The sequence below is a fragment of the Engystomops pustulosus genome, chromosome 2 (assembly GCF_040894005.1).
Source record: "Engystomops pustulosus chromosome 2, aEngPut4.maternal, whole genome shotgun sequence".
NCBI lineage: Eukaryota > Metazoa > Chordata > Amphibia > Anura > Leptodactylidae > Engystomops > Engystomops pustulosus.
In genome coordinates, this window is record NC_092412.1 from 166,011,401 (window position 1) to 166,024,268 (window position 12,868).

Sequence of the window (12,868 nt, forward strand, 5' to 3'; positions counted from 1 at the left end):
TAGCCAGCCCCTCCCCAGCAAATAGCCAGCTTATGCAGCCTGCCAGCCTCCATGTAGTGTAAAGCCAGCCAGCCCCCATGTAGTATAAAGCAAGCCAGCCCCCATGTAGTATGCAGCCATCCATAACCCATGTATACAGCCAGTCCCCATGTAGTATACAGCCAGCCCCCATGTAGTATACAGCAAGCCATCCCCCATGTAGTATACAGCCAGCCATCACCCATGTATACAGCCAGCCCCAGTAGTATACAGCCAGCCACCCCCCAGTAGTATACAGACAGACAGCCCCCATGTAGCATACAGCCAGCTAGCCCCTCAGTAGTATAAAGCCAGCCCCCTTTAGTATACAGCCAGTCCCCAGTAGTATACAGCCAGCCCCCAGTGGTATACAGCCAGCCCCCATGTATACAGCAAGCCCCCAGTATTATAAAGCCAGCCCTCATGTATACTGCTAGCCCCCATTTATACAGCCAGCCCCCATGTATACAGCCAGCCCCCAGTAGTATACAGCCAGCCCCCATGTATACAGCCAGCCCCCAGTAGTATACAGCCAGCTCCCAGTAGTATACAGCCAGCACACAGTAGTATACAGCCAGCCCCCATGTATACAGCCAGCCCCCAGTAGTATACAGCCAGCCCCATGTATAAAGCCAGCCCCCAGTAGTATACAGCCAGCCCCATGTATAAAGCCAGCCCCCAGTAGTATAAAGCGAGCCTCCATGTATACAGCCAGCCCCCAGTAGTATAAAGCGAGCCTCCATGTATACAGCCAACCCCCAGTAGTTTACAGCAAGCCCCCAGTAGTATACAGCCAGCCACCCCCATGTATACAGCCAGCCCCCAGTAGTATACAGCCAGCCCCCATGTATACAGCCAGCCCCCAGTAGTATACAGCCAGCCCCCAGTAGTATACAGCCAGCCCCATGTATACAGCCAGCCCCCATGTATACAGCCAGCCCCCAGTAGTATACAGCCAGCACACAGTAGTATACAGCCAGCCCCCATGTATACAGCCAGCCCCAGTACTAAACAGCCAGCCCCCAGTAGTATACAGCCAGCCCCCATGTATAAAGCCAGCCCCCAGTAGTATACAGCCAGCCCCATGTATAAAGCCAGCCCCCAGTAGTATAAAGCCAGCCTCCATGTATACAGCCAGCCCCCAGTAGTATACAACAAGCCCCCAGTAGTATTCAGCCAGCCATCCCCCATGTATACAGCCAGCCCCCAGTAGTATACAGCCAGCCCCCATGTATACAGCCAGCCCCCAGTAGTATACATCCAGCTCCCAGTAGTATACAGCCAGCCCTCATGTATATAGCCCATGTGTATACAGCAAGCCACCCCCATGTATACAGCCAGCCCCCAATAGTATACAGCCAGCCCCCATGTATACAGCCAGCTAGCCCCCATGTATACAGCCAGCCCCCAGTAGTATACAGCAAGCCAGCCCCCATGTATACAGCCATCCCCATGTATACAGCCAGCCAGTCGGAAAAAACAAACAAACCATGAACTCACCTTTCCGGTGTTCCCCTGATGCTCCAATACTTCATCCACTCTGTCCGGCGCTGACAGCTTAGTGAGTGCTGGCGGCTCACAGACTGTGACGTCAGCTGTTTTCCGATGTCACAGTTTGTGTGACGCCGGAACATGCGGAGCTGTCACCGCCGGATGGAGAGGATGAAATATTGGAGCTTCGGGGGGAACGCCGGAAAGATGAGTTCATAGTTTGTTTGTTTTTTCCATCCAGCCGCAGACTGATCGGCCCATATGGCCAGTCTGCCCCTGTTCCCACCGTGCAAAGTGCAATAAACACTTTTAAAAAACTGTCAGGCTCAAATCAAATTACTGTATACAATACATCAGTGTTGACTGGTGTGGGGCAAGAAATGCATTGGTAAAGAGTGTACCTACCCAGGATGCCTTATAGTACACTACATCCAAATGGAGTCAATCTTGCCACACCAATGTTCGATACCAGTCGCTGATGTAGGGCTGGGGAGGAGCCTTCAAATCCTGCTCTCAGAACGTGAAGCAGGAGGGTGATGAGCCCTAATGAACTTGTCCTAACAGCCAAAAGACTCCCACCCTTACAAGAGCAGTCCCTAAACTAGCCCTTGTACTGCCAAAAAAAAAATAACACCTCCCTGACACGTTTCAACCCGAAGTCTTATCAGAGGGAGAATCAAGAATACATAAGTAGCCCTACAAACAAGTATGGGAACACATTGTTTAGTCTAAATTCATACAAGTAACTTCCATTATAGCACCAAATAACCTTTAGGCCAGGCTTTCTTACCATAGATCACATGAAGTTAGGTGATATTGATGTAATGGAAATGAGGAACGAGTGCCTTCACCCACATCTTAAGCCTTGTGTTCACACGGGGTGTTATGACGTCTGTCCCCTGTGTGAGTATACGCCCGGTACCGCCTACCCGTGATGTACAATGTATTATCTAATGGGACTCACCGTTCCAAAAGGCATTGCGTCTCAGCCTTCGTCGCATCACTACGTGAACAAAATTCCTACCCATCACTTCTGTGTGATTCCGTGGAGTTTCATAATGCGTTGCTGAGACAACAGAAAGTTGCGCAATGCTGGTGCACGGGCATAGTAACAGACAACAACGCTGGTGCACAGCTATAATAAATAGTACACATCAGAATCAAGTTGACTAGACACATTGGGGCTCATTTACTAAGGGACCCTGATTCCGTCGGGTTTCCCGAATATTTCCTTTTTGCACCGAATTGCCCCGTGTTTTTGGCGCACATGATAGAATTGTGGTGCATTCGTGCCGGCTTGCATTCAACAGAAATCGGGGGCGTGCTGTCCGACAACCGGACGGATTCGCACAAACCACAGAATTTAAAAACAAAATTGTGTCGCAAGATCAAGCACTCACATGCACCAGGAAAAATAGGGTGAACTCCGGCGGATCTCAGCAAGGAAGCAACACATGCAGGAAATTGGATGCACGACCATAGTGAATTGCAGCAGACCCAAATCCTCATTGGACAACGCACCGCGGGATACCGACAGTACTGAGTAAGTAAATCTGCCCCATTGTTTATACAGACATTATCGCCCAAAGGATTGTCAGGTAACTTTACAACACGATAGGCAGAAATAGCCCTTTCATACCCTTGGCAATGTATATATACATGGCAACACAAATAATGTCACACTGTTTATATTGTTACTATTTACAACAATGGTTATATATACATGTTTCTAATTTATATAAATGATGGATAATGTGCCCACATCTTACCCAGCAATTGCTGTTTTAATACAGTCATGGAATTCTTGCTGAGGCACATTATACTTAGCAGGACACAATTATCATTCTCAAGCACCTTTCTTCTCTCTGCAACACCCAAGCTTTCTCAGAGGCACAAAGATCCCATAGGGAAAAAAGGAAGAAATCATTGGTGCACTGGCCTTTTAAATCTTAGATGGCTGGTGCGTGTGCACTATATCAGGTGTGGATGCAAACTCTGGAGCGAGGAGACCGTTTTCCGGGCGCAAAGGGAGGCACACGGGTGCACCTGTGACCCAAAGCATGGGCCGCAGGGGCACCTATGACACTCACCATATCATTCCTCCTGAAAGGCTTGTTGTTGCCGCTCCTGTGGATCTATGGCACATTCCTAATGGCAAGACCTATGTCGGACCTGCCCTTCAATATATTATCTTTGGGACATTGCTCTCGTGTGGCTGGACACCCAGGGGTGCCAAGATCTGTCCCTCTCATCTCTTGTTTCTACTGTTTTCCAGATATGGTCTAAGATGTACAAGACTGTAAGTTCCTGTGCTTCTCATGCCCAAAATAAGTAATCATGTCTCAAGCCAGCAGGTATCCTTCTGCCACTGGCTATACCCAGCTGCCCATAGACTCACGTGGCCATGGACTGTATTACGGATCTTCTGCTTTCTTCCAGTTCTTCCATGGTACATTCTGTTGCCATGGGTGGAGTATTCTTATTACTCCCTGGATTCCGCATCTGCTGGCTCTGCTCCATTTTTCATTGTTTAAGGACTGCAACCATGTCCTATGTCAACAGGAAGACTGGTCCACCCTGTTACCTCGGTCGGAAATCTCCTACAATTCCCTGGACCCTGAATAAGCCAGGGCCGCTCCCTCCTTTATTGTCTATGGTTGACATCCACATAGACATCCACAGCGGAGAAATCTTGAGAGCCTGAACACAACACGTGGGTGAATGGGGGGAACTAGAATACAATGACAGATTACTAAATTTGGGATTATTCAGTTTACAAAAGAGACCTCATTACAATGTACAAATACTTTAACGGGAGGTACAAGGATCTCTCCAAACATCTCTTTATAACTAGTTCTGTGAACAGGAAAAGGGGGCATCCCCTACACCTAGAGGAGAGGTGGTTCTACCATTGCCATAGACAAAGGTTCTTTATTGTAAGAGCAGTGAGACTATCTGTAGGAGGTTGTTATGGCGGACTCTATGTACATGTTTAAGAGAGGCCTAGATAACTTTATGGAGAGCAAAAATGGCATTGGTTAGGCCTCCATCCATAAAAAGGATGACCTGGAGCTGGAGAGGTTTCACCGAAGAGCCACAAACATATGGGTGGTGATGAGGAGGGTTTCAGTAGAGATGGGCGAATTTGTTGAAATTCGGTTCGACCTGAATCGAATCGAATCTCGTTAAAAACAGGTATTTCCTGAGTGCAGAGAGCCTGTAGGGTGTTTTAGAACATTGTGCCATGCTCAAATATGCATAGGGAGCGTGGTTTGGTCTTCAAACAATGCTGTGTTTCAGTGTGACGTGTGTGCTGTGTTTCAGTGTGACGTGCCGCTCTTAGAACCGCTTCACTCTTCAATTCCATGGGTACTTGCAGAGGCCAAATTGACCAAATAAGTGAAGCGTGAATGCAGCCTGTCAAGGTAACATCTGTGCCAGCTCGAAAGGACTGAGCTAAGGGCCAAGATCCCACTATAACATCAAAGAGTACTCTCTTTTTACACTGACATCAGATTATTCCATAGATGACGACAGAACTTGTTCTGTTAAACGCTGATACATGTAGAAACCCCCCAAAAGAGTGGAGAGGGTTTCGGTAGTAATTTTTCACTGAAGTCACTGATCATTTTGCCCTTCTTTTCATCCGTCAGTGTTCGCTTTCATGGTAGGCCACAGTGTGGCACAATGATAGAGCGTGGAGGTGGCAGAAGCAGCAGCAGGAGGTCATAGAGTGGCACAATGAAGAATTCTGGAGGTGGCAGCAACATGGTAGGCCACATAGTGGCACAATGATATTCTGGAGGTGGCAGCAACATGGTAGGCCACAGAGTGGCACAGTGACAAAGTGTGGAAGTGCCAGCAGCAGCATGAGGTCAGAGAGTGGCACTATGACAAATTCTTTAGTTGGCAACAAAATGGTTGGTCACAGTGTTGCACAATGACGAAGTTTGAAATTAAAGTTTGAAATGAATTTGAAGTTGAAATTTGAAGATTAGATATGCCACATGCATCATTGATTACAATTTCCCTGACACAGAGTGTCAGCGGGAGCTTCCAGCCGGGCTCGTTGTAGTGATCCCCGGCCACACTTGGTGGTAAGTCCGGGTTAGGTTCATGTCCCCTAGAAGTAGGGAATACTTTCATGGGACATGGCCCTGGAAGTGGCCCAGTTGCTTGGCTTGGATTCCTAGGACCAGCTATGCCCTGAGAGCCATTTGGAGCATTTGTGGTGGTGAATGGCAAAATCACCCTCCCCTGGCCGGCCTCATGGAAGTGATTCCCGGCCGCAAGGTCCAGGGAGCTCCCGCTGCCTTGCTCCATCGTATGGAGGTGACTGCGAGTGAAGAAAATGGCAAAGTGTGTGATTTTGTCCAGGACCGGCAAAAACACCCTCCCCTAGGCGCCCTTGTGGAAGTGGTTCCAGGCTGCAAGATCTAGGGACCTCCTGGGGGTGGGAAAGTAGCAAAGAACCGGGAAGGGGGCTTATTCGCTAAACCGCTGCCGAAAAGGGCTCCACGAGCCCTCCGTGATTTTGGCAAGGTACTGGTCGAATTGATGGACTTACACAGCGAATTTAATGGGGTATCGAGAACCCTGGGGTGGAGACCATGGGGCCAGAGGGCGGGGGTGGAGCTGAGACCGGAGACTTCCATGTGTGGAAGTGTGACCGGTGTATGGTGAAATGTGACGCGGGCAAAGTTGCACCTCTGGTGGCATGCTCTGATTGCTCGCCCCGGTGACATGCCATGGAGGCTGAGGCCCACGAGCGTCACCGGGGTGCTGCACAGTCACTCAACCCGCCTGTAACTTGTCTAGAGTGTAAGCCTTGCCCCGGGCACGGACATGGTGTTGGAATCATGGTGCCGGACTATGGTGCAGCACCATTTAAATTTGAATTTGAAGATTAGAAACGCCACATTCATTACAATTTCCCTGAAAATCTTATGTCTTTGCCGAAAAAGAACTACAAAGGTGGCAGCAGCATGAGGTCAGAGAGTGGCACGATGACAAATTCTGGAGGTGGCAGAAGCAGCAGCATGAGGTCAGAGAGTGGCACATTGACAAATTCTGGAGGTGGCAGAAACAGCAGCATGAGGTCAGAGAGTGGCACGATGACAAATTCTGGAGGTGGCAGTAGCAGCAGCATGAGGTCAGAAAGTGGCACGATGACAAATTCTTTAGGTGGCAGCAACATGGTAGGCCACAGTGTGGCACAATGACGAAGTTTGAAATGAATTTGAAGTTTGAAATGGAATTGAAGTTGAAAATTACAATTTCAATTTTAATTTGAAGATTAGAGACACCACATGCATCCTTCATTAGAATTTTCCTGAAAAAATCATGTCTTTGCCAAAGAAGAACTGCAAAGGTGAGACCAGCAGCAGCATCATGAGGTCAGAGAGTGGCAGGATGATAAATTCTTTAGCTGGCAGCAACATGGGAGGCCACAGAGTGGCACAATGATAGAATTGAAGTTTGAAATGACTTTGAAGTTTGAATTTTTAATTTAAGTTTGAATTTGAAGATTGGAGACACTTTTATAATAATAATAATAATTTCCCTGAAAATATTATGTCTTTGCCAAAAAACTGAAATTTGGGGTTTGCTGATCCCCCAAAATGGACACCCTGGACTTGGAGCAAGAATCACTTCAGCAACTATGTGGATTTTACACTCACCGGCCACTTTATTAGGTACACCATGCTAGTTCTTAGCTGAAAGGAGTGGCACCCGGTGTGGTCTTCTGCTGCTGTAGCCCATCTGCCTCAAAGTTCGACTTACTGTGCATTCAGAGATGCTCTTCTGCCTACCTTGGTTGTAACGGGTGGCGATTTGAGTCACTGTTGCCTTTCTATCAGCTCGAACCAGTCTGCCCATTCTCCTCTGACCTCTGGCATCAACAAGGCATTTCCGCCCACAGAACTGCCGCTCACTGGATGTTTTTTCTTTTTTAGGACCATTCTCTGTAAACCCTAGAGATGGTTGTGCGTGAAAATCCCAGTAGATCAGCAGTTTCTGAAATACTCAGACCAGCCCTTCTGGCACCAACAACCATGCCACGTTCAAAGACACTCAAATCACCTTTCTTCCCCATACTGATGCTCGGTTTGAACTGAAGGAGATTGTCTTGACCATGTCTACATGCACTGAGTTGCCGCCATGTGATTGGCTGATTAGAAATTAAGTGTTAACAAGCAGTTGGACAGGTGTACCTAATAAAGTGGCCGGTGAGTGTACACTGATTTCTTGCTATTAACTTCAGCAACAAAAAAGAGCTGCAATATGGTGTATACAGATCCCCCAATATGGACACTTTGGGATTGGACCAGAAATCACTACAGAAAGTATGTGGATTTTACACAGAATTAGGATTAGAGCAAAAATCACTCCAGCAACTACGTGGATTTGACGCGTATTTCTTCCTATTCACTTCAGCAACAAAAAACTGCTATTTGAGGTATACAGATCCCCCAAAATGTATACTCTTGGAGCAAAAATCGCTACAGCACAGTACAGTACAAGCAGCTAGACGCTACAGATAGCGCATGCAGTGTGAAATGATGAGATTGAAAATGGCTGCCTGTTTTTATAGGGCTGTGTGACACCACATAAGCCTGCCGGTCACTGATTGGCTTACAGGTCTGCACATGTAATTGAGGGTGTTCCTTTCTCCTCCCCAGAGTTATCTGCCCCATGTAACACGTTGTGCTCGCTCCCATTTTGGTAATAAAGGAGAAAAAAAATACTTTGTTCCCACGAATCACCATAAACTTCAGATTTGTGACGATTTGAATTTTCCCTGAAATTCTGACTGAATTCCACTTCGTTAGAATCGATTCGCCCATTTCTAGGTATAAGGCAAGATTAAAATAACTAGACTTATTTAGTCTGGAAAAGAGACTACTATGAGGGGGACATGATTAATTTTTATAAATGTATGAATAGTCCATACAAAAAGTATAGTAGAAAGTTGTTCCAGATCAAAAGACAAGGGGGCATTGGAGAAAACAAGGTTTAATCACCAGAGGCTCATTTTTATAAAGAGAACTGTCAATCTGTGTAACACCCTGCCTCAGGCCTTTTTACATCTTAATAACATTGATGGTTATGTTTATAAAGAATTGTTTTCCCTAAATCCCTTCCTCATCCAATTTCTTCCCTTCCTTGGTTGAACTTGAAGGACATGTCTTTGGTCCCTGTTCTGCCTTAAACAGAAGTCTACCGGTTATTGCCCGGTTTGTTGAACCAGATGGAGAGCAGGAACCAGATCTGGTTACATTGTGTGCGATTCATCCACGCTTGATGATGGCCTCTTTTAGGGCAAAATGGTGGGGGCCCTGGGGCGTGTGCCCACCCTATAATATGGCCCTGCACCAATTGCATTTTAAACGGCATCTTAAAGAACTGCATTCACTTTACATGTGGTTTGAGATTCAGTATCTTAAAGGTGTTGGCTAATTTAAAAAAAAATTATGTATAACATTTTGCTCTCAGCCCTCTCTAATTTTGTAATAGGATAACCCACATAAAGTGTATGGTCCAGAAATCTTCATCTTTACCATAGTAATCTATCCTATGGGGATCTTGTGTCTGAGGAGAATCCAGGTTGAGAAGATGAAAGGAATCGCCAAAAAATTAGTATTTCAAAGTTTCCACCACCAAAGGACCACTATCAACCCTGCTAAAAACAAGTGACCTTATTCCTTAGGAGCAATGAGAGTGGTCTGTTACAAACACATATAATAACCAAAAACAACCCTAAAAAAACACAAGACCCAACGTCAAAAGAGAAAAAAGAGAGTTTTATGCCAATTCACAACCCCCCTAGAGACCATGTCTCAAAATCGCCGACCAGAGGTACTTGAACCTGATCAAATTCTATTGGCTGATCCAAGAAGACAGAGCACAGCAGTCAATGTACTGCAGCCTGAAACAAAGCAATGCTGGGCTAAAAGGAGACCGGTTATTCACCGATTTAATAAGCACTTTTGCCAAAACCTTTAGTACACATAGAGCAGGTCTCAATACAGTTATTTCTTACCCTTTTGTCAGGATTTTTTGTGTAGACCTCGTGATTGACCTTGGTAAAGTGTCCAAGAATGACATTCATTGAATACCTCAATCAAATGGCTTCCTTAAAGGTCTCTTAAAACTCAACTGGTCCTGGGAACCTTGAACCTCCCTGATCATTTCTGTCAAAATGTCAAGGGAGGGCTATAATTGTTCATTACCTCATGCCCAAGAGGTATGAGTAGAATGCTCTGACACTGACATCATGCAGTTACTTAAAGGGTTGGGGAAAGCGTTACTTCTCTCAAAAACCAGGATGCAAGTCTATCATTCTGACTTACTTAAGCAAATATTTCACTCTGGAGATGTCCTTCCAAATACCTCTATCTGAGGCAAGATTCTTTAGAGTCCTTCTTAAGCTCAGAAAAATCTTACCCTTTGTGAACATCTTTTACCATGACTTACTTTTGCTGGGCCTTTGTAGCAGTATCTGGCTCTGATAAGAGACCTCAAATGATTCTCATCTCTTCTTCTAGGAGAGATGAAGGGAGCTTCCAATAGCTACCAGTAGATCCTTTAGCCAAAAACCCAAATTGCGTCTTTCTATATCACTTTCTGAGTTCTTATTATTAAGTGGATAATTTATTTTTCTGAATTTTATATGGATTGGAAAAACAGGTTATATATTTAGTGGTATGGGGTTTTAATTGTTTTTTTTCAGATTAATTTGATTTGCAATGTTACAAAAAACAGGAATTCCTTTAGAGCAGTGATGGCTAACCTATGGCACTGGTGCCAGAGGTGGCACTCGGAGCCCTTTCTGTGGGCACTCAGTCCATCACCAGAGATGACTCCAGGTATCTTCCTGCAGTCCCAGACAGCCCAGGACTTGCTGTGCACAGAGGTATTTTAAAGTAACAGCTCTACCTGGGACTATTTTCTGCTTTATTGGTGTCCTCAGGTGCTGGTATCAATGAAAATTGTGACAGAGAAGGGAGTATAAATCACAAATTAAATTCCTGTGTTGGCACTTTGAGATAAATAAAAGCGGGTCTTTGTTGTAGTTTGGGCGCTAGGTTTCTAAAAGGTTTGCCATCACTGCTTTAGAGCATCAAAAAGGTGTTCAAAGTCCATGTATTCAAGCATATACAGTATGTAAAACAAAGAAAGACTTACAGCCATATTTGGCTAGTTTTGCTGCTGGCAGTCCTGTTTTTTCTCTTTCTACCACACCAATAAATATTTTTATTTTTTGCTTCAGAGAAAATCAAAGATTTCAGCTTCACGCAAGCTCCTGTTAAAGGTAATTTAAATACATTTTTCTAACAATTTGTTTATTTTCTATTTGTCTCACAGTTTTTTTGTAAGTTGTGCTTTAGTATAGAGTTAAGTGTTAAAGATTGCAGTTTGGGACTATTATAACATATCCATAGGATATTTCTGGTAAATACAGGTCTTGCGTATAAGGCCCCTTTCACACTTGCGTTTTTCATGCGCGTTCTCTGCGCGTGCTTTTGACGCGCAGAACTTGCATTGCACTCTGACCCATTGTAACCAATGGGTCTTTTCAGACTTGCATTCTTTTTCACGCACACACGCACATTTTTTTTAACGCACCATGCAAGTCTATGGAGATGCATCAAAAACGCATTGCACTCTGAGACACTTGCAAGTGCAATGCAAGTGCAATGCGTTTTTCACGCATCGATTGCCATAGAAAAGATAGAGCTCAGTCCTGAATCCATTTCACGCTCATTTTCTGCGCGTGAAAAATGCATTGAAATTGCATTGAAATTGCATTGAAAACGCGCGTGAAAAACTGAGACACTGAACAAACTCTGACTGAAAACTGATTGCACTCTGATGCAAAATGCGCGTTTTTCACTGACCAAACCCTGATCGCACCCTGATCAAACTCTGACATGATCTGCAACGCAAGTGTGGAAGGGGCCTAACAATGAGGTTAGCAGCCACATTCAGTCCTGAAATAGGTTCAGTGTACAAGGATCCACAGAGTATGGGATTATGACTGTTTACCAGACATCCAGTGTAACAGAGTGGGCACTTTTTTCATAGTCTTCTACTTTTTTTTAACTGACAAGTATCTTGAGAATATTTGTGTATTGGGACCGGCGGATGGGCTCACAGTCTGGCAGGTCTCCAGCAGGTGGAGTGTGTGCAAGAATAATGGAGGGAGAGGCTGATGAAAGAGGTTTCTCCCTGAGGCAATCCCTGAGGTATGTATAGGGATCAGACTGAGGCACGTTGTGCTTTTCAACTCGCGGTTCTTTAATTGAATTGGAACTGCAGGCACTGGCCTAATATTAACAGGTTCAGAAGACTGGAAAGCTGGTAGGAAATAGCTCGTCCACAGAAAGGGTTGCTCACAGCCAGCTTCAGGCTGGGCTAGTAGAATGAGCAGAGTCCGGAAAGTGGACCTCTGCTCTAGCCTAGTCTCCTGACTGGCCACAGGTGTTGGGCAGCAGACCTGATACCCCTCTGCATCCTGGTGAGACACCTCTACATCCTCCAGGGACGCCTTTCTTTCCCCACATACTTGGACTAGGAAACAGATGAGGTTGGGTCTCACTTGTTTGTACAAATAGACTTGAATCCTTTATTGGTCCATGATGAAATGGCTACATGCTTGTATACATAAAAACATTTAGAAGCTTATCTAACACTTTTCAGACCCTTCCGTCTTTAATCATAGTATAGAAAACAATGTCGTGAGCAAATATACCGTATTCACTGGAAATGACCTCAGTAAACACTGATTAGTGTAGGTGTCGGTAACCCACCGCAATATACAAAAACAAAACAAAAACTTCACCTTTTAAAATATAAATAAGAGAAAACATCAATGGATTTTTATGTTCTGGATTTGTAACTCTATTAATATGTTCTTGGATGTGTTCTTTTAGCATTCTTTAGTGTCTTTCCTCATTCGTCTCTTCTTTAATTTTTGTTTGTGTATGTAAATCTTATTAACTCTGATTGCAAAATTTCTTGAAATTTGTCAAGTATTTATGGCTTAGAACTGAAAGGATAAAAAAGGTTATTAGTAACAAAATGTATCGCATTAGACACCCATTGCGAAAATGGGGCTATCCCAGTTGGAATTTAAATAAAGCTAAAAAAAAATCATCTCAGATCGGTCTTGTTCAGAATTACTTTTTACCCCCAATAAATTCCAATCCTACATTTGTCACAACTTTTAGTGAACTTAAATACATTCAAAATATAATCAGAACACATTTAGCCATAGGGCACCAGCCATAGGAAATGTTTTGTCTCTAGGTTGTGTTGGTAAAATCAATCCTAAAACACACTTGGCTTAACACTC

The 12,868-nt window shown here is 44.8% G+C and overlaps 2 protein-coding genes across 2 annotated transcripts in view; both read left to right on the forward strand.

Moving 5' to 3' along the window:
- IGFN1 (immunoglobulin like and fibronectin type III domain containing 1) overlaps nucleotides 1-12,868 on the forward strand; it is a 743,161-nt gene that overhangs the window by 614,815 nt on the left and 115,478 nt on the right. The window contains exon 10 of the mRNA XM_072137225.1: nucleotides 10,784-10,825. Within this exon, the coding sequence (XP_071993326.1) occupies nucleotides 10,784-10,823 (40 nt within the window). The 3' untranslated portion in view covers nucleotides 10,824-10,825. The remainder of the gene's footprint in view (nucleotides 1-10,783; nucleotides 10,826-12,868) is intronic.
- Nucleotides 1-12,868, forward strand: part of TNNI1 (troponin I1, slow skeletal type) — a 143,608-nt gene that overhangs the window by 15,262 nt on the left and 115,478 nt on the right. Inside the window, exon 2 of the mRNA XM_072137227.1 lies at nucleotides 10,784-10,825. The gene's annotated coding sequence lies outside the window, so the exon portion shown is untranslated. The remainder of the gene's footprint in view (nucleotides 1-10,783; nucleotides 10,826-12,868) is intronic.